This window comes from Excalfactoria chinensis, chromosome 18 (genome assembly GCF_039878825.1).
Source record: "Excalfactoria chinensis isolate bCotChi1 chromosome 18, bCotChi1.hap2, whole genome shotgun sequence".
NCBI lineage: Eukaryota > Metazoa > Chordata > Aves > Galliformes > Phasianidae > Excalfactoria > Excalfactoria chinensis.
In genome coordinates this window covers 2,185,436-2,210,943 of record NC_092842.1, presented here as the reverse complement: position 1 = coordinate 2,210,943, position 25,508 = coordinate 2,185,436, and the positions used below count along the sequence as shown (strand labels likewise).

The 25,508-nt window shown below is 46.4% G+C and overlaps 1 protein-coding gene across 1 annotated transcript in view; it reads right to left on the bottom strand.

Annotated features, from left to right (window-relative positions):
- PAPPA (pappalysin 1) overlaps nt 1-25,508 on the bottom strand; it is a 157,669-nt gene that overhangs the window by 29,055 nt on the left and 103,106 nt on the right. Inside the window, exons 11-16 of the mRNA XM_072352928.1 lie at nt 20,104-20,217; nt 19,559-19,694; nt 15,889-16,102; nt 7,365-7,533; nt 3,111-3,294; nt 394-604 (exon numbers count right to left, since the gene is read on the bottom strand). Coding sequence (XP_072209029.1) covers nt 394-604; nt 3,111-3,294; nt 7,365-7,533; nt 15,889-16,102; nt 19,559-19,694; nt 20,104-20,217 — 1,028 coding nt within the window. The remainder of the gene's footprint in view (nt 1-393; nt 605-3,110; nt 3,295-7,364; nt 7,534-15,888; nt 16,103-19,558; nt 19,695-20,103; nt 20,218-25,508) is intronic.

The window sequence follows — 25,508 nt, the reverse complement described above, 5'->3', positions numbered from 1 at the left end:
CCAACATTCAGCCTGAGCTCTTTTGGCCTTGAAAATATCTCCTATGAAACTCAGCTTCCCAGCCTCATGGGCTGCGGTTGGTTTGAAGTGGGTTTGTACCAAGCTAGAAGGACAGGACAGTACAGTACAACTCTTTCCCATTCAGTTTCAAAGGGGACTCCCCCAGTCTGCATACCAAAGAGTATCTCTAAGGTCATGTCTGTTTTTGAGCACTGGCAAAGTTTTACAGAGAAGCACAACGGAGGTGCCAAAAGCCCCCTTGAAAGTGCTCAACTATCTTCATGTAGGAAGCATTCAGTGGTGTTCCCTACAGCACCCTGCTATAAGTTACTCATCTTTTTTCCTCCAAAATCTTTTTGACCTGTGGCTGCGTGGCATTGCTATTTTACGTACTTTCTGGATTTTCTGGAGGATCCAGGGACGTGGTAACCTGGTTTGCATTTGTACTTGCAAAATGAGCCCACTTTGTGCTTATCTTCTAGGCAACGTGTAGTCTGAAGATCTGCATTAGGGACAACGGAGGGTGCTCGACACATCAGTTCACACAGAGCCTCTGGAAAGGACCACAGCCCATCGTCCATGCAGGTCAAGTTGCTGTTGTTCCCTGAGGACAAAAAGCAAAGTTATCAGCAGGAGTGTTTTCATTTCCCAAACGTCATCATATCCACAATATATCAACATTCACCTTGGTTGGCTCGGCACATTCAACTGTCCTATGCATCTTTTTTTTACACGATGGTTTTAAATCATTAAAGACTCTGTTTTCAGGAGACGACAGGCAAACAGCGCTTATTTCAGGACATGCTATAGCATAAATGAAACCTCACTGGATCCTCTTGTATTTCCCTTCCTTATTTTGCTCTCTGAAAGAAAGCCTGCTTCATACATCAGCTCCTTCTCCAAAGCCACGGAGCTATCAACCTTAAGTCAGCATTCACTGCCATGACATTCTTCATTCTTCTTCTGTGTTCTACCCGTTCACCAAACCAGCTCTTTCTATTTCAATTTTGAGCCTTTTGGAGTAGCATCTGTTTGTTAGCATTACAGTCACTACTCCAACACATTGAGGAGCCCTTCCCAGCTGAGGACTCTCAGTCCTTGGGGACTACAGTGATAAATATGATTCATAATACTCATTAGAGACTTGTTTTCCTCAGGAAGCTTTCCTAGCCAGCACCTCACAGGTAAAAGGTACAATAGATCTCTTTGCCTCTGCTGTGACCTACTTGACTTCAGAAGGTTAAGCTAGAAGTCGCTTTGTCTCATTCCACTTCACATTCTTTGTTATTTTATACTTTATGCTAAAAAGGAATAAGCTTTTCCTAAGAAACAAAACACAACTATGAGCCACTAACCCTTCAAAAATCCTTAATACTCTATTGAAATCCTCGAGCATTGCTGCAGGAACTCTTCTCAACCCACAAGGCGTATTTTCAGCAGCCAGCCAACTTTGGTGTTATCCAACATAATACTGACAAACTTCAAACCCCAGAGCAATGCCTCCTCCTTGAGAAGAAAGGAAGAGGGCCCGGGCACGATGTTGGAATTCAAAGAAGAAAACAAAAGGCTCTGGAAGGCTCAGGAAGTTATTTGGAGGAGCCCTCCTGCCCTTAACACAAAGATAAGAGAAGTTTCATTAAATCAGCCCTGGCTTTCTCTCTCCCCTCCCCAGCTGCAGATGATTGCAGAGGTATTTTGAACAGAAGGGAGCTCTTTTCTGGAGCACCAGAGTGCTCCTCTGACTCATGCAGCAGCTCTGCAGACCAGTCATGGTGATATCATACTACCACTGCAATGTGATAAGCTGTGACATTACCGACGGGGCTGTCATGACGTCAGTGATTGAATTAGGCATGAGTCATTTGAACGCCATCCTCCAGAAGTTTAGTGGCAGTATCTATTAGTCATCACCGATGGCTGTACACCAAGCGGTGCCATTAACTTACAACTCACAGAGTGTCTGGACAAGAGTGAAGTGATGCTAAAACCAACAGCTGCACTCTCTGACCCAGGGTGGGCTATGGGTCCTGCAGCTACCCCTGCCAGAGTCACCAGCTCTTGTTGGTCACGACTTCTACTCTCTAATGCTCAGCCACTTGGATGCTTGGGGTAACATTACATGTATGTGAATGGAAAAAGGGAATTCTTTGATAAAAATCTCCCCCTTGAGCCTTAGCCTTCACTGCAGGTTGGCTTCTTGCAGTTACCTTCTGAGTAAAAGAATTGAGTACATTGGTTATGTATAAAGAAATCAACAAACACATCCTTTCACCAAAACATGGAATACTTCACGTGCCTCTTCTGCAATGTGCAGTGAATCCTAACAGAGGAGGTGACACCGAGTGTACAAAAAGAGCTTATACAGCAATTGTACCTGAGTCAACAGCAACAGTTAAGATTACTTCAGGGCAAGGTGACATGTTTATACGGCTTTAATGTTCTTCCAAATTAACAGTGATAAATTTTCTTGTTTCCTAAGGACCGGATTGGAAAGGTGAACTGACAGTGAGCAAAAGAGTGGATGGTGCTGAGCAGGATGGGGATGCTACCAGCAACGCAGCAGGGAAGATGGGGGAGAAAAAGGGAGAATGCAGCAGAGAATGTTATTTTTAAGAATGAGAACTCGCAGAGATTCTCAAACATGAAGAGAAAGGCAGAATTAGAGCCAAAAGCTTTGATCGGTGGATCAGGAAAAACAATGATGGGGGACTGTGCCACTGGGATGTGGAACTTTTCAGTCTTTTCCCTCCTTTCCAGGCACGTGGAGGAGGCATAGAAGGGAGACAGGCACAGAAAAAAGCAGAGGCATGGAAAAAGCTGAGAGTTCAATTTGATTGATCCCCATGACTTCTCTGTGTTTTGGTTGTATGGAAGTAATATTTAGCGTCGTTCCTGCCCGGCCAGCCACGATCAAGCAAAGGTCAAAGGAAGGTAACAGAGAGATGCAAAGGAACTCAGCTTCTAATATAAATAAACCTTCCCCAGACTCTCATAATTCTTCATACTTAAAATATCATAAGGAATTCTAAAAAACAGCTAAAGTAACATACATGACTGGCATCAGTCTGTGCTAGCTGCGCAGCTGTGCCCAGCTCGATACCCTCTGTTACCTTTTAGAAGAGCAGGAGGTCGGCACGTGAAGGAACACTTCTTGCCAAAGGTGGTCCCCTCGCTGCAGTTGAACGTGGCTGGGTAGACGTGGTATTGGTCTGGGACACCGCAGTCCACGGGCTCACAGCTCACCTGCTTGCTCCACTTCCCATCCGTGCAGGTCATGGTGATGCTGGACTCCATCTGGAGGAAGACACACAACTGCAGCCACCACAGACAGCAAAGGAGAGACCAAAGCTGTTTAAAGCCTATTAACACTGATTTTGTGTCTGACAAGTAAAACAAAGTCACTAAAGTGCCTTTGGGCACCAGGGCCATGCGCACTTGACAGATAGACTGTCTACTACCTGTACGATTTTGCAATGGATGGACCCAAGAGCCTGGGAGGGACAGGAGAAACATGAAAAACACAAACCCAAAACACTGTGGAAAGGGAAGATACCAGCGAGGAATCTGACCAAGCCATACGGCAGCACTGCTTTGTCCCTAGGGAATATTTGATTCAGGCTGGTACGCTCGCAGGAGATTTGCACCGCCAGCCATTGATCTGACTTTATAAAAGGAAGGGAAATTTTTCTAGCACACATCAAAGAGACCTGGATTCCCTTTTTGCAAAAACACCCTAATGGTTTCAGCAGAAGTTCAGACCTGTCTCTCTTTGATATATGGTTGCATTCAGAATGGAAAAAGCAGTCCCCGAGCTGAGAAACTGGACACTTCCCAAGTGGGCACAAAACCCCTTTTCTGGACCATGCAGTTTATTTAAACAGGGAGCACCGCTGATAGAAAAAAAATGCCTTTTCTACACATTCAGAGCAGCACATCTGGGAATTCGTGGAACGCTCAGGTGAAATGACACTCTGTGTTCTCATTCCAGTCATTTTGCTCCCCAGTGGCTCTTAATTCTTTATTGTCCAGTGGATTGTTTGCACTATTATATATATATTCTGTAGCTAGATGATGTCTTGAAGATGTCTGTGCTTTCAGGAGGTTGCTGTGTAATTCTGATGGCCACAGGAGAAGGGATGACAGCATATTCCTATGTCTTCATATTGCACGTGCATAGCAGCAGCACCACACTTGTGGGTAGGACCTGTTACTTCTCATCTTTTTCCAATAATTTATTCTTCACTTTATATGACGGAAGCTGAGGTTTTCAAGGTCAGATGTAATAATGAGACATTTTAGAGCACGTCTATCACTAAGCAGCATAACTTCAAGTGATAGGAGTTCGTGCATGTAGCAGAACATAACAGAGCCAGCTTCCCACCATGACGGCTTTGAAAGTGCAAAGGACAACGCTACCATAGAAAGCATTGCAGATGGCACCTACTGGCTTACAGCTCCTCCTTCCGCAGCATGTCACTGGAGGGTGGGATCACTGCAGCACCTGGCTGCAGGACGTCAGAAGGAAACACCTCGGGGTATTTGCACACAGCACAGCCCAAGCACTGCTGCCTTTGGATCCGGCTTCGGGTCTTTGTGGCAGCATCTGCGCCTGCCTTTGCACATCTCCCACCTGACACCTGAGCAGGCGTGTGCCTGTTTCGCCTGTCTGCTCTGACAAGGTCACCCCGTGCACAGCAGTCCACGCGAAGCACTTGGTTTTCTCATCTGGTTTATTAGCTGTCACTTTGGGCACCTTGTGCTGCTTTGACTGGCATCGCAGCGACCGCTTCCCTTCACGTCCTGCCTTCCAAAAGAGGCTTAAGCAAGGAGGAAGGGCAGGAGAAAAGGAGAAAAGAAGGAAAAAAAACAACAATACAGACTGAAATGCAGTGGAGAGGATGCAAATTTAAACAAATCTGGTGTCAGAAAGATTTGTTTCTTGGGACTTTTAAGAGAATTCATGTCTCCTTCCTGCTGCCCGAGATCCCAGCTGGCTCCTTCTTCAAGCGATGCTTCACGTGTGAAGTTTCCTCTCCTTAAAAATGAACAGCTGTGCCCTCCCCTCTAAGTATTCTTCCACTTCTGCCCACTACTGTGCCTCTAATTGAACCCACATGAGCCTTGCTTTCTTTTCCTGGCATGATTGATGATGCCTTTGCACAACATTAGGGAGCTGCTGGGTTTTAAATAACACCTCTTGACCAGAGCAGCAGTGGTGGTAGCTTCAAGGAGAGATGACAACAAGAAACTGAATGAGCGGGGCTTTCAGTGAAGGACAAGGGGGAGGAAGGCAGTGAAAGACAAAGGGGGAAGCAGGAGAGAGAAGAAGAAAGAGCGATGGAGTTGTCAGGGGGCTGGGAGGACATTGGGGGGAACATGAAAACATCCCAGGATCTTCTTTGTGAAGAAAGATACGTGATGGCTTTGCCTCCATCAGTATGCCAGCCCGTTTGTTGTTGTTGTTATCCCTAAACGAAGATGTGAGAGAGAGCCTCGGACAAAGAAAACAGCTCAGGTTTTGTTTTGTTTTAAAGACAGCAAATGGTTTCTGCTGCCGCACACGGGGCTGATGCTTTTAGGGTTTGGTGATTTCATGGAGTGTTACAGGGTTTGGGAACAGGAACTGCTCCGAGAGCAAAGATGAATATAGTTGTGTTTCTTTTTTTCCCCCCCAAGATTTTTTAAAATGGTGGCTTCAAGAAGACAAAGGGGCCAGAAAGTGCAGGAACTGTTAGGATGATCTTCAAAAAACCTTTAGATGTAAAAGATTGATTTGAGATGTGACTCGTGCCCTTCCATCGCCGAGGTGCTTTTGAAAACTTTGCTTTTAATTCTCTGTTTGCCCTTTCTTTTTCCCCCCCTTTTTTCCTGCCTTTCAGTGAATTACAGAAGATGGATGTGGTTCAGATGCTAAACCAGAGCATCCTCACTTCCGTGCCAGTCATCACCAGCATGCTGCAGCCACGGGCCACTGATGCTTGGATTGCTCTTTGATGCACTGCACCCTCTCCTTCATCTCCCTCCTACCCAAGAATGAAGTATCAGCACATGTAAAACTCCCTTCTTTCCTCCCCCTTATGCAGCCTTTCTCACTGTCAGTTAAGCAAGGAAAACACAGCTCTTGTCCCACCAATCAGTCTAACCAGGACACACACCCAATTGAATGACCACAGGGAAAGACCCATCAGCTCTATGGAAAAGCAGGAAGTCCCACAAGCAGAGATAACAAGCCACGTATCCCATCTCATCTCCAACTGCTTGTGATCAGAAGAACCGAAGCTGGGAAAGATTTGTGGCAGGAGCACCATGCAATTCAATACAACACAATATGAGGAGTCCAAACCACAGATTCTGGAGTTGCTCTGATAGTTCATTTCTTGCATGCACGTTCCACAAATTCTGGCTTAAAACACCTTACAGAAAGAAATGAAACAAGATGATGGGGGAACGAAACTGTCTGCTCCTATTCAACAGATCTCTGAAGCACGTGCATATGCTTGCAAAGCATGTTGCTGTTAGTGCTCTGGTGATCAGGGACATCTCTAAGATGCTTCACTCCATCCCTGCACAGCACAGAGCAAATGAATCCATAGGGCTCTCAGATTGTATCAGTGGAAAAATAGACAAAAAGTGCAATAGTAGAGAAGAGTGAGAGGACGGATGTTGTAATAGGCAGTGAATCACATTAGCTAAGGGTGCTAAAAGCCTCCACTCCTGTCATATGAATCTGATCAAGGCTCCAAAACCAGACTTCTCAGAGAAGAACCATACACAGTTGGCTGAGCCTCCCCCAAAAGGTACTTTTTGCATTTCAATAACGCAGCGCTGGTGAAACACGTTTAGGCTGTTTTATTTGGTTTTGGATTCCTGTGTGCTCAACGTACAGATCATTTCCAACTATTTCCTGGTTCAGCCATTCAGGCTCGTTTCAGAACTTGTTTTCTGTTCTGTAAAATTGCTCAGCTGGAGCTGGGGTTCTGGTGCTGATGCCAATTAGGATGGAAGAGGCCCAGCTCGCGGGGTCCTGTATTTGTTTTGTAATTGAGTTGAAAGGGCTGACTCATTCCCCTCCTCTCTGTCTCCCCTCTCTGGGAGCTCATGAAGAACACGATAGTTCACAAATACAGACAGGCTGCCGAGAGCAGCTGCCTGCCCCCAGCCCCAGATGTATGTGCTGTCCCCACAACAGGCAGGAAGGTGCCAATGGAGGCCACCACCATCCCAGATGGCTCCTACATGGAGATAAACTATTTGGATAAGGCCCTGTCCCATTGCTGAGCTGAGATTCTGGGTTATTTCTCAACTTCTCCGCACCCATTTGCTCATCCATAGTTTGTGGGTCACACAAAACCAGCAGCACAAACCTGGTTCTTGCTGAGATCGTCGTCTCTCTGGACCTGCAGAATGTAGCCCGTCCTGCAGCTCACGTTGCACTGGGCTCCGTTGTACCACCCACCCCCGGTGCAGTTCAGCAATGCGTTGTCAATCTCCAGCTTCTGGCAGTCTGTGGCTTCACAGGAGTAATGGACACAGCTGTGGGGAGACAAGAAGTGGCATTTGCATTCAGTTCCTTTAGGTCATTCCAAAAACAGCAAGCTTGTGTGCCAGCCTACAGGGATATGATTGCACGGCGGGCCCACTCAGCAAAGTGCTCCTGACCAATAAGCACAGCCTTTAGCTGCATCTCCTGAAGGACTGGGGCAGTGGGAACAGTGATGACAATGAGAGCAAAATGCAGGTCTTGCTGCAAAAGGGGAAGAGCCTGCCAAGTCTGCAGAATGGCTTTCTGTTCTGCAACACTCTCAGAGAGAAACAATGCAAACGACAGCACCGCAGCCTTCCTGTGCTGTACCAACATGCATTCATACATCCCATGTGAGCAATCCCCCTCCAAGAGCAGCACTTGTGCCCCATCCAAGCTACAGCCTCTGCTGAAATCAGGAGTGCCTGATACTGCCAGTGATAAGTGTGCGTGTGTGTGTGTGTGTGTGTGAGGAAGGGTTTCTCTTATCTCTGCGAAACTCGATAGCAATCAACACATCCATTTTATTCCACTTCATGGGGAACACCAAATATCAGCCATGTAGCTGTGTTGATAAGCTCTTATCAAGCTCAGCAGCATGCTGTCATTTCAGATCTCTCTGGTTGCTGTCCTGCCATCCATAAAATGTTTCCCCAGATGGAAACTCACCGCTCTCTCGACAGTGAATCATTCTAACATTCAGCATAACTTGTAAATAAGAGCATTTTGTTTTATTCTTGTATACACGGAGATGTCTGGCAGACATCAGATCTTTAACCATTTCTGATGACCCGAGTCAAACATTTTAGCATGAAACCAAACGGGGTGTGGGATGGTCCTTCAGCTCCAGGGCAATGGAAGTGTTGGGAATCCTAAAGCACATGCAAAGATATTCTGTTGGATTAGCGACAAAGTTTCCAGGGTTAAAGATTCCTACAAAGCAATCTGCCTTTGCTGAGAGTTAAGCTGAATTTACATTAAATACAGCTAAATTCTGAGGTAGGAAAATCCTTACATCATTCACCAACTTAATAGGTGAAGAACCCAAAACATCCCAAGTTACAGAAGGAAGTAATGCATCAACACACATCTTTTGACATTGATTACAAGCAAGATATTCCTTTCTCCTAGAAAAAAAGGTTAAGAGCCACCAAAAAGCCATCCACCTCACTAAGCACAGGACTTAGCATGTCCACGATGTTTTGCTGTGTTCAAAGTGTGGTGCACACATTATCTAATTAATTTTCTCAGCACCCCTTTGAGACACCTGGGCTGGTGTTGCTATGCCCACATTAGTGATGGAGAAGCACATTTGCACTGAGTTCTGTGCCAGGTGAAATGACAGCATTATGCACCTCCACAGCTCATTTCTCTGCCCCAGACTGGTGCTATATGAGAAGTGCTCAATGCTGGTAATTTAAGGTTGCTTGTTCCCTGCAGAGTGATGGGCTATACACCATTTCTGCATTCAAACAGATCTTATTTTCTCATCGTGCACAAAGTATTGACATCAATGGGGCTGAGGAAGAAGAATTCTGCCTCTACACTGGCCAGCTCAGTGTCCTCATACACAGCACACAGCATGTGGTATGCCAGCAGCACGACTGGTAGGTGATGCTCATCACAGAGCACAATGACCCTCCCTTCTGTAAGATCCCTCCCTACCAAGGGCTTCATGCATCTTTTCCAGTCATTGCAACACACTGCCTGACCTACAAGTTTAAACTGCCATTGACTTCACTTTTCACTGATGAGAAAGGCATGAGATGGGGGGAAGAACAACTGGTTGGTACATCCCAGAGCCTAAGTGGTCTTCTCCTGCAAGGAAATGAGGTTAGAATAGACAGTGTCCAATATGAATTGACCAAGAGTGTGAACTGCAGCATATGAGGCTGCCTAGGAGAGCTGGGTAGTCACCAGTTGAGTATGTCACCAGTTAATCAGAAGAATGTCTGAACACGGATGCTGAGAGAGCGTCATCAATGAGTGATGCCTCACCGAATCCTCACTACACGTCCCAGTTCACCTACACATCAAGTCTAAGCATTATTTCATCCCCCTCCATTTTTCAGACAGTGAAGCTGCCATATGAGTTCCTTCCATGCCAAGACTCCAGAGACAAGGAAGTTGACTCATTGCGGGTGAAAAAAAGAAATGAACACCACTGCCAAGCCATTCTCAGAAGCACAATATTGCAAACCTTCGTGCCCATTGCAAAACATGCAAAATCTGAAAACATTTTTGCACAAAACTTGGAGAAATAAAATAACAGAAGACCTATTTCATTTAATGTCTCATGTGAACCAGCGTTCAATGCAGTGATGTAGAACTGAATGCTTTCCAAGGGAAGGACGAGCCTAAGAAAACTTTTGCAAGTTGCACCAAGAGAAATCTGTAGCAAAACCACCGCAGAATATGGCATTGCTTTTCACTTCCTTCAATGTAAAGGAGAGAAAGAATCTAATTCCTTGAGTTCAGATCAGGACACCAGATGAGCAAGCCTGAGCTTAACAGTCCTACAGAACTGAAACACCACAGACAAAGGCATTAAGAAACACTTATTGTGATGTTCTTCTTTCTGTTTACAAGTCCCCTTGTGGTCTTCTTAACTGGCCAGGGAACATTTTTAGCCACCCCCTCTAGGCTCCAGATTATGCCTCGGTTAGCAGATCATCTGGGCAGCTCTCTCTGTCTGTAACTCTATATGAATGACTTCAGTGACAAACAATACAACCATTCACTTTTTGTAAAAAAACAACCACTGCCACCAACTGTTTCTAATTTAAATATTTCTGGTTCTCTAGCTACTGGTTCCAATTTGGTATCAGCTACTGTCAGCCATAAATCCCAACGAATTTTGAAGTCATGATCTTGAATTGAGTTCTGCAAATGCGGAATAAAGGAGAAATGAATATCTCCAAGTAGGAAATTTAGACAAAGAACCCATCACATCCATATAACAGAACTGTGGGTTACAGAAGCTCTTTTGCTTGGGTACTGCCATTTAACAGTGGTTAATCATCACATGTTCCAGAAACTGTGTATGACTCTGGAAAGAAACAATATAGAGTATCTGAACATTAAATCACTTCTACTATAACTCATGTTGCTTCCTGGCATGAGACAGCTCAGCCCATTTTCTTGCAATCAGAACTGAGTGACTTCATCAACACTGCCTATTCCAAGTCATCCCTGGTTTATTCTGACTCCCCGAATGCATCTGGGAATTGCTTGCAAAAGTACTGGACAAAAGCCAGGAAAGTGACCCAAAGACCACTCAGCGTTCTGATATCAATAAGAATCAAGCATTGGTGCCTGGGTTGTTCTCTGATGTTTGGGTATTTTACAAGATCCACCTCATGATTCACCTGCTCCTGTTCTTGCTCTATGAACGGACGACTTCCTAAAACAACATTTTTGCACCAAGCTGAGTGCAAGAACATTTCACAGTTTCCACTGCCTGCAGAATGTTACAAACACAGACCAAGACAAACCATTTCAGCAATGTAAAAAGCCCTGAGCTGAGTTAGTTTCACATGCAGGCTGAAGTTCTGAGCCAGTTCTTACTTTACTCAAATCCATTCTGCCCATCCCTAATCTAAATGAGCTCAGTCATTAGCCTCTAAATCTTTATTTCTCTGTGCCAATATTGGCCCCGATTCAGCAAGGCACTTAAATATGTGCTTAACTTCAAAAGCATGGTTAAGTCCCACTGATAGATTTGACTACAGGGGGATGTAAGCAAATAGCTAAAGGCTTTCCTAAATTGGGGTCTTGGTGACACAATCCTAGAAACATTTGTATTTTAACATGTTTATAGAAAACCGTAACAATTAAGTGGAACTCTTCCTTCCTCACACAAAAACAAACCAGCACTTCCTCCTTCAAAAAGCTTACAGCAGCCAAATGGTTTTTTCCCTAACCCCAGGGTCAAGCACTTTTCCAAAAACTCAACACAGTGCCTTAATTATCTGTTTCCTTAGGACAGCTCTGACACATACACACGTATAGGTGAGCATATAAGCACACAGTACACACTTGTGTACAAGAAAACTCCAAACATCATTCTATTTACAAAGTCCCTATTCCACAGCCCAGGCCAACCTAGGCTGCAGACCCAGAACATCATGAGGTTTCGTTCTGTAGCATCACACACACATCTCACACCACGTGGCCTTCTGAGGGCGTCTCTGGAAAGATCTGTCCTTACAGTGAGTTTGTCTTCTCTCTATATAGAGATCCCCCTAAAGACAAGAGCAAGTTCTCTCTCTAATCCAAAGACAGATGAGCCATTTGGAGAAGCAAAGGCTGCCTTTGCATTCTTTGCTGCAGCTTCAGAAGTGAAAAAGGTACAAACTGCAAGGGTGGCGATGAGCTCATCTTCTTTGGATTTCCAAGAAAACAAATTGATCTTGCATGAACACAAAAACTCAAAGAAATCGACCTGAATCCTGAAGCAAGATGGGGAATGGTGAGCCTGTGCTGTTAACGCCACTGGAACTGAAATGCAGCCCCGTTTGCATCATATCTGGCCCATGACAGTGACCAACAGTGCAGACATCACAGCCATGGTCCCTTCAGCAATCTCACTGCAGTGTTGCTGAGTCCGACCCCAACAGCAATCCCAACAAACCCCCCAGATGCAAACAGGTGGGATCAGGAATGCACACCAGCACTGTGATTTACTACAAACACTCAATCCAGCCCCAGGTGAGCTATAGGGCATGTGGGACATGCCTGTCCCCACACTTGATGGGGCAGCGGCCCCAAGAATGGGCTCAGTGCACCCTATAGTGCGAGCTGTGCTGCCCAGAGGTCCTATGGAGCCCATAACACTCTCAGGGCCCCACACACTGGGGCAGGCCTGGGTGCCTGAGTGCTCACAGCCCCGCCAGCTCTTCACAAACAAAGAAAGGGCATCGCGTTCCACTTTAATAAAAGCCAAATGATGCCGTCTGCCAATTACCAAAATGGGGCGAAGGTTAAAAACCCACTGAATTATAACACATGTCACGGACCAAAGCTCCTATGATTAACAGTTCTGTGAGAAATTCATTAATTTCACCAGAACCAAGCTGACAGAGATTGTGCTTAATGACAGAACACAGGGCAGGGGAAAGGGCCAGGGGAAAGGTGGCCCACACGGTAAATAGAAAGCTGCACTAAATAACAAAAACAGAGATGAGGAGACCTGTTCTTTTGGTATAAAAAGGAAAAAATAAATAAATACAGTTATAAAGGGCAATTGCATTTGCTACACTGCTGGAAATTTCTCTTCATTTCTTGTTGGAGGAGCTGACAGCAGGAGAGAACAAGACAAAGCAAAGGGGATGGAGTGGGCTCCTGCTCCTTGGGGACCAGGTGGGATGAAGGGGAAATGCTGCCCAGGAGAAACAGCACTTGGCAGGGAATGCCTTGCCCTACATCGTGACAAAGTCAAAGTCCTGATTGCTGAGGCCAAAGGCAGCCCCAATGCAGAGGTTTCCATTGTGCTCCAATGACCATGTGGGGGGAACTATAGAACTGCTTCTGCACATCCCATTTCACTGCCACAGAATCATGAAAGTCATTAAGGTTGGAAAGGACCACTAAGATCATCTAGTCCAACCATCAATCCATTGCTACCATGTCCTGCCCACACATCTCCTCCCCAAGGCTGAACAGGAAATAATACAAGTGTAATCATTTGAGTACAAAACCAGTGCCAAAGAACAAACTGGTCACCATATCTGGCCTGAGGATGCCACGTGATAACAAAGAGCTTTGCTTTTACAGCCCATCTCCAGCAGTTGGGTAAACTTCTGCTGAAAGAAAAAGAGCTTGTGATCAGCTGTGGCAGAAAACACCACAACAACTGCAAAAACACAGCTGGAAAGCACAGAGAATTTCCTTAAATCCCCTATAAATGTCTTCAGAAGGATGGAATGGATTTTCAGAGAGAGCTAATGATGACTAAGGACAGCTACCTATAAAGCTGGATGGGATTTTCACATATGAGCTCCTTTTTCTCTTTTGAAATACAAACTGTAATGCATATTTTGAGGGGGGGGAGAAATGAGCACGTTTTATTATCGTTTATTAGGTTGCCCCTAACTCACGGCAGAGATCCATTCACCCTCATAATAAAAACGGTGTTCGCATTTAAGGGCCGATATATTTCTTTTCCCTCACATATTTAAAGTCTGCACCCTCGCCTAGAAGTGCCTGTATCTGCCTATAAATCCTCTCCAACCAAAATAATTCTCCTCGAAGAGAGAGAAATAATATCTCTTGTAGAGAGAAGCCAAAAAGGAGGCAAAAATATCCATGTTTACCTAAGGAAAATGAAAGCGGTGAAGCTGATGCTTGTGCATAAGAAGTTCCTTAAAAAAAAAATAACTAAACAAAAAGGAATCATATCAGGCAAATGCAACCAGTGGGGAAAAGGGAGTAGGAAGTGTGGGCTGCATGGGATCATGCTCAGATGGTGTATGGCAAAGAACACGAGTGGTAAAAGGGGAGTACCCAGCTCCTAACCTGGTAAAGAGTGAATGCAAGAAGACCTTCTCTATGTTCTTACTGGGGAAATCAATGAAGCAGAAAGAGAGCAAAGGGCTTTGATGCTCACCTGCCTCCTGGCTGCACATCTCAACACACAACATCTTGGATACCCGAGCTGCTTAGAGCTCATAGTACAGAAGACAGCACAAACCATCACCCCAAACGATCCCACCGCAGGGCTGGTTGGATGCCTTCCACTACAGCGCTGCAGTCAGTGGGAAAAAACCCACTGATTTCAACTGGCTTTGGATCAGGGCTCTCTTTCAGTCTCATTCCTTGACTGACATGGGCAGCTCAACATCCAACCCAGCACCGCAACCTGCAAGACCTGCAATGTTTCCCCGAACAAGAAGGGCTGGGACTGATGGGTTAGAGAGCAAAGGGCTGGGATGGTGCGCTGCATCGGCAACGCAAAACACTACCAAAAATACAAGGAAAAGGGGGAAAAAAAAGAGGGGAAAAAAAGGCAGCACAGAGCAGGTGATCCTTCAAGAGATTTCTAAAGGCCGCGTTGCTGCGCTGCAGAGGCCCCTCCGACGCTTTGCCTAAGGGGAAGGCATTTTTTATTAAGGAAATAGCTTTCCAAACACGGAGCACTTCTAATTTCATAAGCGAACAAACGGTTCAGTCCCCACTGCAAAACCAGAGGGAGGAATGTGGTCCTGAGCTGGGTCCTTCCCTCTATTTTTCTGCCCCACAAACTGCACTTCACATCGGCAACTCGATGATGCTGCCTTTGGGCCTCTCCATTCACACAACCTACTGCACAGAACGAACAGACTCCTTGAATCTAGGTCAGAACACACGGGCTGGATTGATTTAGCCATAGATACACTCTTATTATTATTTTTTTTCCTCCTTATGATTATTTTTCCCCTCCCTCTCCCCTTTTCTCACCCTCCCCCCCCCCCCCCCCTTTTCCTGGAATCAAAGCAGCTCCTAAAAGCACGCCAGAACATTATCAAAACCCTGACAGCCTGCTTAGGAGGCTGAGCAGAGCTTTGCAGGGATGTGCGACTTGTTTTACTATTGCTGCTATGCTATGACGACCGCTCACAACTCGGAATTCACAGCGGGGAAAAAAAAATGATTCTTTCAGGGTTTTTTTTTTTTGTTGGTTTGTTTTTTTTGTTGTTGTTGTTGGTTTTTTTGCTAAATTCTCCCCCTCTTCTTTTCACCGCTCTGCTGAAAGGCTCCGCAAAGCTGCCGCACCAGAGGCCACCAAAGGTCACCATCTCTGTGGGATGCTGTAAAGCGGAGACCGAGAGGGGTTTGGTGGTGATCTATTGATGTGTCTGCAATAACAACAAGAATAAAACGGCAGCCATAAACCTTTCATCCTGGGGGGTCCCACTGAGCTTTTCAGAAGGTGGGAAGGATCCGGAGAGGTGCGGAGGGCAACGCTGCAGCCGTGGGAGAACTGCAAGGACTGGAAGCATGGGGCTGAGCACCAGGGCAGGATGTGGGGCATCACTTTGTGCCCGCACGGACTCTTCCATGGGAGGTCCCCCCAGCACTTCAGTGGCACAAAGCCGGCCAGATCCGGGCCTACGTGTGAGTGGCTGCAAGCAGGGGGATGCATGGGGTGTTAACTGGCCCCAATTCCAAGCGCAGGATAAAGGAGGGAGGAGAAAGGAAGAGGAAATAATTCACTAGCGGTATCCTATGCGGGTTAAATGTCCCATCCATCCTGCTCAATAAGAACAGCGCCGGTTTCTCAGCGGCAGCACAAAGGGGTCAGCAGGGTTCAGGCGTGGTGCCCCCCTGCCCTCCCTCGCCCGGTATAGGGCGGTGGGTGGGGGTGAGGGCGCGGGCCAGCAGCTCACCTCTGCTCCGCCGGGCTGTACGTCTGTCCTCGCTGGCAGCTGCTGACGGTGATGGGGTCGAAGTTGTGGAAGGAACGCAGGGCCACCCCAGAGATGGCCACAAACTGGGAGCTGAAGCTAATGAGGACAGCCTGGGTGTGATAAAAAGGGTGACTGAGGTCATGGATGACGGGGATAATCAGGGGATTGTTCCTGCAGCTCAGGACGTGGACACCTGCCAGAGGAGAGACAAGATCAGAGGAAGGGTCAGACTGAACACAATCGCTTCCCGAAGCCGTGAGCACTTCAGAAGCATTTCACCCATAGGAATGGCCCTATAGAGCTGAAAAGTTATGGTAAGCTGCCTGGAGGGGCTTCCCAAATCGCTCCGGAGAGCTTAGCACAGAAGTATATCCCTGCAGACAGCTGAAGAAAGGCTGCCATTCTCTCTGCGAGCGCGGCAGACTCTCAGAGCTGGCTCTTTAGACCACAGCCACATTTCTATTGTGCTCTGTTAAATCAGGAGCAACCATCACGGAGGAAGCGGAGTCGAGCTATTGTGAAACCCGTCGGAGGGGACAGTTGGAGCCTTTATCCAGTGCATCAAATGGAACCGGCAGGCTGGGTGGCTTTGTGCACCACGGGCAGTGCACCAGTGGCTTGTTTGTAGCTGTGCATGTCATTAACACCCAGCATAAAACATTTTTTTTTTCCCCCTTCTCTTTTTTTTTTCCTTTTACATGACCTCTATGCCAAGCGTGCTCAGTTTTGCTTTTCATTTATGGTTTTCAGCCTTGGGATATTTCGCTCTTTCCTAAAAGAGGCAAACATGGTCCTGGAGGGAGAAGCAGAAGCAATGGACCCACTGAGGGTGAGGAGAATTACGCCTCAAGAAAACAAAAGCATCTCAAGAAGTTGAGGTGGTTCAGCAGCACCGACAAGGCGCTGAGGGGACTTTTCAGTCCCATTTCTCCAGCAGAGGAGGCGCTCGGTGGCCACCAGGATGAAATCCCCACCTGCCAGCAGAGCCAACCTGCCTTCCAATGGACCCAGAGCAGCTGGGAGGAACAGACAGCCGCCCCCTGCCCTCAGCACCCCTTCCTCCAGGCTCAGGCTGGGTGGCTGACAGCAAAGCCCCGTCCCAGCAGCTCCGTGGCACCGCTCCGAGGATCCGCTTGGCTTCAGCTCCACACTCATTGCTGGAGCTCCCCCAGCAACGGCTTTGGCCCAGGCCCTTTGGCTACCCCGATACGCTCCCGCCTTTGAAATAAAACAAATCCCATTTGCATGTTTAACTGGCTCAGGGATCACTATTATTATTATTATTTTCCAGTTCAGGTTTCTTGGTTCAAAAGGGGAAGAATAAAATAAATAAATAAATAAATAAATAAATAAAGCTTTCATTTTTTTCTCCTTAGAAAGTGATTTCCTGTGAATTAAGACAGACTTCTGACCACTCTCTTTAAACATCTCCTACCCTTTACTTTAAAACAATCTTCCTGTAATAAAAAAAATAAAATCAAACAACAACAAAAAAAAAGCCAGCCTCTCTTTGTTTTGGTCTTTATCTGACCCTGAAATAACCTCCCTGTCTACTTGCCTCCCACAAGTCTTTTGATATCAGCTCCTTGTGGAACGGTGCACGTTTCTCACTTACAAACAGGTGCAGTTAATACTTGAAATCCCGAGTTCCCAAATTCCTTGGAAGTTTCTGCCTTCTCTGATGGAAAGCCAAAAAAGACCTTATGGTATGAGGCTGTTTATTCACTTCGGTTCCATTCCTTGCACTCAGGTGGTGTCCACAACAAACTAGACCTCAGAGCTGTGCTGCAGTTGCTGGGGCTTTCTGATCCCAACAACTCAAACAGGAACAGGGGCTTAACAAGTCAGGTTCATTTAATCTACCTGACTTCATCAGCAAAAAAAAAACATCCCTCAAGACAGCACAGGAGCCCATGGCAGGGGAGTGAGAGTTGTCCATGTTTGCCCCCATAGCTCTGTGTCCACCTACTGGGCCCTCAGGGCTTCTTGTAACTCACCCCCAGCATCTACAAATGCTCTGAATTAACAGTGCTGGTCCTTGATCCTGCAGGAGGTCAGAGGGGCTTTTCTATGATGAAGGGAGCATCTCAGCCGTGAAGATCTGCAGGCATCGGCTTAAACCATGCCAAAGCCATGTTGCAACTTCATCCAGGATTTCATAACCTCACCCTCAGCTTTCTCTTTGCTCCTCTTTCTTGTTCTTTCTCTCATAATCTGTCTGTCTCTTTACAAGATATTGCATTAAGTATTTGTTGGCTCGCTCGCGTCTCCGTCACTTATTTCTCAGAGGGAAAGAACTATGTGCCACTGTTTTGCAAATGGAGGATAAAACCAATCCAGGGCTCTGGCCAACTGGGAGCTATTCTGACTCAACCTGCACAATTGCTCTGAATTTCTCTTTGTTCTCTGACAAGAGACACCACACACACTGCCCTTCTTTTGTTCTACATCCCACCGACGTTACATATCACATGGGACAGTCATCCAACACCTTTCACTTGTGTTGGTGTCTGCTCTTCTTGTCACCAGGAGGAAGTTCAATGGAGTTTGAGCTTGTTGAAACCACAAAGTTCTGGTCACACAAAAATCTGGGGGAGGGGGCTACGTTCCCTTAAAAACTGCCTTCAAGATGGCACTGTCAGCTTGCTTCCCAGTGGATAAAAAGGCAAAGGAAGGCTGGAAAAGAACTTCATAAACCGTGCCCTAACACAGAGCTGGAAGCACAGGAGAGCTGCCTGGTCCTGAAGCTTAAATGCAGCTGTAATCAGAGCATGAGACACAACTTTCCCAGGTATTTCTACTCAGAGTAGAGGTACAAGTGGTCTATGCAGGGACTTCACCATGGCCAGCAGGTCCATAGCTTCTGCCAGGCACAGGCTTGAGCCAATGTATCTCCCATCCAGCCCATGTGGGCCCTTGGGTAGGACCTTCATCAAACCTGGCACACTTGGGCCGATATAAACTGCTGTTTCTCATGAAGAGGTTGTTACCCCAGAAAGAAAAGAATCTGAGTAACAACGTTTATTTCATTGTAAGGCATCAAAGCATCTTGATGATGATTTTCTTACACTGGACAATGGCACCAGCAAATGGCCCTCACACAGCTGGCTCAGCAGCCATCCCTGGAGCCCCTCCAGAGCTTATGGGAGGCATTACAATGAAGCTTTAGAAGATGCAGTTTCCAGGCTGTTAAACAGCTGTGGAAGCCTCCCTGCGAGCAGGGCTAGATGCAGCCCCCTCTGACTGGGCAATACAACCAACTACACCTTGTGAAACAGAAGCATTTGCTGCTCCAGCTGCCACAGAATGGGGTTAATGTCTCTCTCTCTCTGCTACCAGCAATTCATCTGTATCACTGTAAATGTCTCTCCAGGGGGGTTCTCTGCATGAAGCACTAATGTGATCTTATTCTAATGACTAAATGGGAACTAAACTCTTCTGAAAACGGAGAAGAATTGTGGAGAAATGTCTGGGCAAAATGTTCCGTTGCTTTCAACTGACTCCAGTCAAACTCAGGTCTAGAGGCATTAAGCAAGTGCCCTTTCTGTCTGACCTTGAGAAAACTAAGCAGGAGTACCGGTCATCATTTGTGAATGGGGCGACCATTACGCTAACAATAAAGAGGGTCTTAAATTCAATACAGTCTCACCGAGATCGTGGCTTTGTTCTTTGGTGTCAAACAGCTGCACACCGATGGTCTCCTGCTTCTGATCCAGGTAATAGGTCCCATCAGTTACCAAGTGGACAAGGACTGCCGCAGCCACCATCGGTGTGGAAAAATAAGCCTGGGAAAACAAAAGCCCCACATGGGTTGAGACTGAGTACAGCAGATGTGCTTGAAAAAAATACAAAGAGCCAGCACTGAACTTTTGAAAGATCAATTCCCATTCCAGGTCACGAAGACGTCTTCTCTTCCAATCTCTCCTACATAAACTAGCTTAAACCTGAGTTAAAAAACCCTGCAGCTGGAGTTGCAGCCTCTAAGAAACTCACCAGACCTGCCATAGGAATGGACTTCACCACTGGCTCTTTAAATGGTGTTCAGAGACTTTGTTTTACCCAATTTCCCACTAAATGTACTTCAGGGAAAGTTGCTGCTTGGCCCTGGGAAGGCAGTCCCATGATATTTTGTCTATTGGAGTAACTTCATACAAGCAGGCAAAGGGAAGACTTGCAAACAACGCATGTACTTACCTTTAGCCAGAAAATGGTCTGTGCCATGTGGGAGTACTGGAAGTTGGCAGTGCAGGGGTACCAGGCGTACTGGGAAACACCATCGTTCAAGTCAATCACCTTCGTGCGACACGTCTGAGGGAAGAAACATCCAAACAGATGTAGGTGTCAGAAGGAAAGGACTGTGAGTATTTAAAGCGAGGGGAAAAGTCCAGGTGCACTGCTAGGATAAAATAATACACAGCAGTGATATTTCTAAATACCGTGAGATTATTCAAAAGTTAAAGTTTCCAGGTCTTCCACCTCAATGAGAAAAAATGAAACATAAAAAAGGAGTGAAAAAGACTCACAGCAGCCGGATGGCAGCCAACAGTTCCCTCCTAATTTGGTACAACAAGGGCCTTGACAGCATGCAGCCCAGCTCCGCTCCCACCCAAACAGACCGCAGCTCTTCCCTTTGGACTCGAAGTGACGACCACTTCTGAGCATGCCAACTCCAAGCACAGACAGCCTGCAGATGCTCTCCACAGTACTCAAGCAATGTCCTATTTAAACCTGCGTGTTGTTGTAACCCCAGGGAAGCCACAGATGGCCACATGAACTTGGGAAGAGGCGTAGCCAGCAAAGTCCTGTCCGTACAACCCAATTTCAGCAAACTCATTTCTCTTGTTGTTAACCAGGCTCAACAATTTGAATCATCTTCTTATATCTACAGTACTTCCCATGGAAGGCAGCAATGGGATCATTATTTCTCTTTTCAGTGAAGAATGAGTAGATGAATCCCAAATGCTGGCACAGATGAAAAGCCTGAACAAGAGAATGCCTGAATTTAAGTACCACAGCCTTGCAGTGCCATCAGTGCATAGAAACAAAGCTGCAAGAAATGGTAGGATTGACACTGAAACCACACAATGCAGTGATACTACTTGGAGAAAAAAAGAAACAACAACAAAGGGATATGCATGACCATAGCCTTCATATAGCCTTCATTTCCCAAGGAAGAACAAGAAAGGGAAGATGCACAGTCCAAAAGGCAACAGCTGCACTCCAGAACTGCTTCCATCACAAGAGTACCTGCTAACATCCACAGCACTTGGATAACTCATGGGGAGGGAGGCAATTCCTCATGGTCATGCAGTGTTGCTGGCAGCAGAGCTGCGAGTGCAACCCGGGGGGCCCAAGCAGCTTGGTGGGTGTGCAACGTGGGGAGCCCAGGGCACAGGCACTTGCATCAGGTGCTAAGTGAAGCCGTGTACTTCTGGGGACATTATGAGATTTCTTTCCAAGACTGGAGAATTAACTGTGCAACCTGATGGTGATGTGCTGTCAGTACAGCCATTCCCATAAGCAATTTTCCTGATTATTCAAACAAAACGAAAACCTTGAAGTATAATGAGAGTATTAACGGAGGTGCTTTTAATCTTTCAAAGTCCTATGCCTGCTTGGTAGCTTTGAGAGACTTCTTGGTCTCAATAGGCAAAGTCAGTGCAATACAAAGAGAGCCTGGGATGCCTGGGAACGAGAAACCAGATTGGCCAAGAGTGAGGTAATCCCTTCTATAATCTGAGTCCCTCAAGATCCAGCACAGAGGAATCCACGGGCAAAACATAAATCAGCTTTAATGGGCTGGAAGAAGATTTTTAGTTTATTTATTTTCTAAAACAACTGTGACCAAGCTTCATTGAGGCTAGCCAGTGGATAGTGTTACATTTTACAGCAGAGCAAGGCTTTACATAAACTATCTTTGGCATTTGAAATCCAGGCCAGCAATTCGACATGTACCATTTCGCAACTCTCCCTTCTTGCATTTTCAGCAGCCTGTCTCTTGTTGGGAGCGTGGTTTTTATTTTAATACCTCTCCAGCTAGGGAATTTATCATACCCACATCTGCAATTTATATGGTCAGAGAGCTCTTTGACATGAACAAAGGTCTCATTACTTTTATGTGATTTTGTTGTTATATCTCCTCCAGCTCTACTGCTCCAAAAAGGTGCTTGAAACAAACAAGATTCCTGACGTTCAGTGTGTTTTAAGTGCCACTTGATGGATGAGTGAAAACCTGTATTAAAAACTTCACCCGGACCTTCGCCAAAAGTTTGAACCAAACCCAAAATAAACCCCTGCTGAGGTGGATTGGAAATCTCTGATAACTTCTAAATGCCTTGTTTGATTTGTGTGTGTGCGTGAACTCCAGCACTCTCTGGTTCTGCCTGAGACTAGCGGCAAAAACCTCAACATAAAGAGCCTGTGTTGGAGGCTGCGCAGCCTTGGCAGAGTGCACTGAATCCAACAGGTTCGACAAGCTCCCTCCCGCTGAGGTTGATCCATTGCTCCTCAGTCAAGGGATTCAAAACAGCAAAAGGATAAAGTGTTCTTCCATGAGAAGAGCATGGTTGGCAAGTATGGGGAATGTCCAAAGACGTGACATTAGGAGCGACTTCAAGAGCCTCTCCTACACTAGCTGCTCTCCAGCAAATCCACCTGGTGTTAACATATTCTTTGAGACTTTTAATAACAACCTGATTGGATAAATGGTTCCAATAACCTACTCATGGCAAACACATCCCCCTTTTCAATTCTAACAAGCAACTGAGAGTCATTCAACAACTGCAAAGCCAGAATCACTCGCTCAGACAGCCCTTCACACATCTGCCTCCAGGGCATCCCTAGAAGAAGTCAGCAGAAGGCATCTATTACTGCCATACCATCACTCCTAAGCCACAGCTGAGAGGTACGGGACAGCTGCATGCAGGGGGAAGAGGAGAACACACAAGAAAGGAGCAGTAGGAGACAAGAAGACTAGAAAATAGCATCTCAGTGCATTTCAATGGCCAGGAAGACAGCATCACCTCTCCTCATGGCTACAAATTAATGCTTAGGAGAAATAAATTATTTCCTAACATCCTCCTGTTTGCTACAATGATGAAAAACAGCAGCTAAAGCACCTGACAGCTGCAGAGGGAAGAAGGGATAGATGTACTTTTCATTTCAGGGTGTTACCACACACTAAAGTATTTGCTTTGAAGAATGACGGAATCAGGCAAGACTCAAAACTTCACTCACTGGGGCTTATCCAGGTTCTCAGCCCCACACAGCACTGGGAACCATAGGAGTCCAGTCTTTGTTCCAAACTATTTGGGGACTATTTGTGTCTACTTACTGGAAGCCCATGCCATACCCCTCCCTAGAAAGCTGCTTTCAATTAAAGAAGTTTATGTCTGTTCCTTTCAGAGGTTCTAATCCAGCTCATCTCCCACCCACACACTTTGTACACAAGCATCGAAAGACAGAACGAGCGTGGCCAGGGAGCACTGTGGGATCTTCTCACAAGAGGGAATGCCTGGAGGATTCCCTTTGACTGATTTACGCAGCCCCCTGTCAATCACAGGGACAGCATGTTCTTCAAAACGCCTCTCCTGTTTTCCTTCTCTCACTCAAGGGGACCAAAGAATGTGTCAGCAGGAAGGGAAAAGTGATATATCAGGAGTGCTCAGTTCATTGCCACATCTAAAAAACATTCAGTATTGCAACCAGCTTCATTTCCTCATAATATATATATATTTTTTTCCCTCCAGGTAATGTGGGAAAATTTGCTGAAGACCAAATTTTGGAAGGCAGCCTTGTGAACGTTGGCCGTCCCATGAATAACAGGTAGATTGCAGACAGCACCGCAGGACGTTCCACTGTAAGCACGTACCACGACCAGAGCAATGGTGCCTACCTTTGGCCTCATTGAATCATCAAGGTTGGAAAAGACCAAGATGGAGATGACCAAGTCCAACTTCAACCCACCCTCACCATGCCCACTGACCACATCGCTCATTGCCACATCTCCCACCTCTGAGACTCCACCTCTTCCATGGGCTCAAATACTTGACCACTCTTTCAGAGAGGAATTTTTTCCTAATACCCGACCTGAACCTCTTCTAGCACAACTTAAGGCCATTACCTCTCATCGCATTGCTGCCATGAAACGCTATGTTGTGCTGCAGGGATCTATTGCCAGCACAGCACAAGTTCAGGATCACCATTCCTGTGGGCTGGCCATGTGGTCCTGGGCACTGGGCTTCTCCAGTCCACATTGGTAAGGTGAGAATGATACTGTTCCACGTCACCAAGGTATCCTGAGGGTAAATGTCAATGACAATTCATTGCCCCATCTCCGGACACACACGGGGCCAGACTAGATGGGGCCATGGACAACCTGGCCCAGTGGCTGCAACCCCACCCATGGCAGTGGGTTGGAACTAGATGATCAGGTCCCCTCCAACCTAAGCCACTCTGTGACTCTATGATAGCCACAAAAAAGGTGCTCAGATGTTATGAAGAGGCGCACACATGTGGAGGAGATGCCTCCCACAGGAGTGGGTTAAACATGCATCAGTGACACCCGGCCCTGTCCTTCCTATTGAGCAAGCACAGCCCGACACCGCAGGCTTTGCAGACGCTGGTAGTTCTCAACTCTCACATCGTTGTATCAAAATAATCCTAAATGCAGACAAGCAAAACTGCTATTCAAACTGGGACGCTGCCCTGCTCAGTGCTGGCACCCGCGGTGGGAGCGGACGTGCCTGTCTGCGTGCCCACAGGCGCCTGCACACAGCAAATCTGTTCCCCAAAGCCATCTGTTCCCTATGGCAGGGCTTTCTCCAGACCGTGTCTGCAGGGTACACATGGGAATGGCCATCACAAGTGTTTGTCCATCAGACAGCACAGGGCTGACGTGGCTATCACATCCCAAACACCACACTGCCTCTCCCTCCCCATTCCTGCTGCCACTGCTGTATTGAGACAGTGCTGTGGGTTGCTGTCCTATTTGCAAAGTCATAACCCCAAAACAAACAGGAGGAGGATCCACTGATAAAACCCACAGTAGCATCTACTTGTAGAGCACAGAACATCCCAAGTGAGGCTATACAAGCACATGGAAACACTCACACACCGATGGGAGATCTGCAGAGGCACAAACAGGACATTCTGTTTGAAGATCCAGCTGAAGAACAGATTTCGACTGTACTAATGAACCCTAATTAGCCTGTAATTTTTAGCATTCTGCTCAGCAGAATGTTATTTATATTTAACTCAACAAATACCAGAGCATCCCAGCCATGACACATGCAGCATTTTAACACATCCTTATGGATGCAAATCTCCTCTCTTCTCTGCCAGAAACGGGGGCTGACCATTACCCAGACATTTTATTCTTCAGTATGCTATTATTCTTGCAGACCTAAGGTCAATTTTTCCCACTGATGGTGCAGTTGCTAAATATCAGAAAGGTTCCTGCCTGCTCACTGCCCAATGTTATAAGGCAGCTTGATTGCCACATGGACACCCCCAGTTTGCCTACTGCAGCACAGAGCTCCAATCTGTTCTGAAAGCTGTTGCACTGCTCTCCTCATTTCGGCTGGGAATTGGGTTGGAGT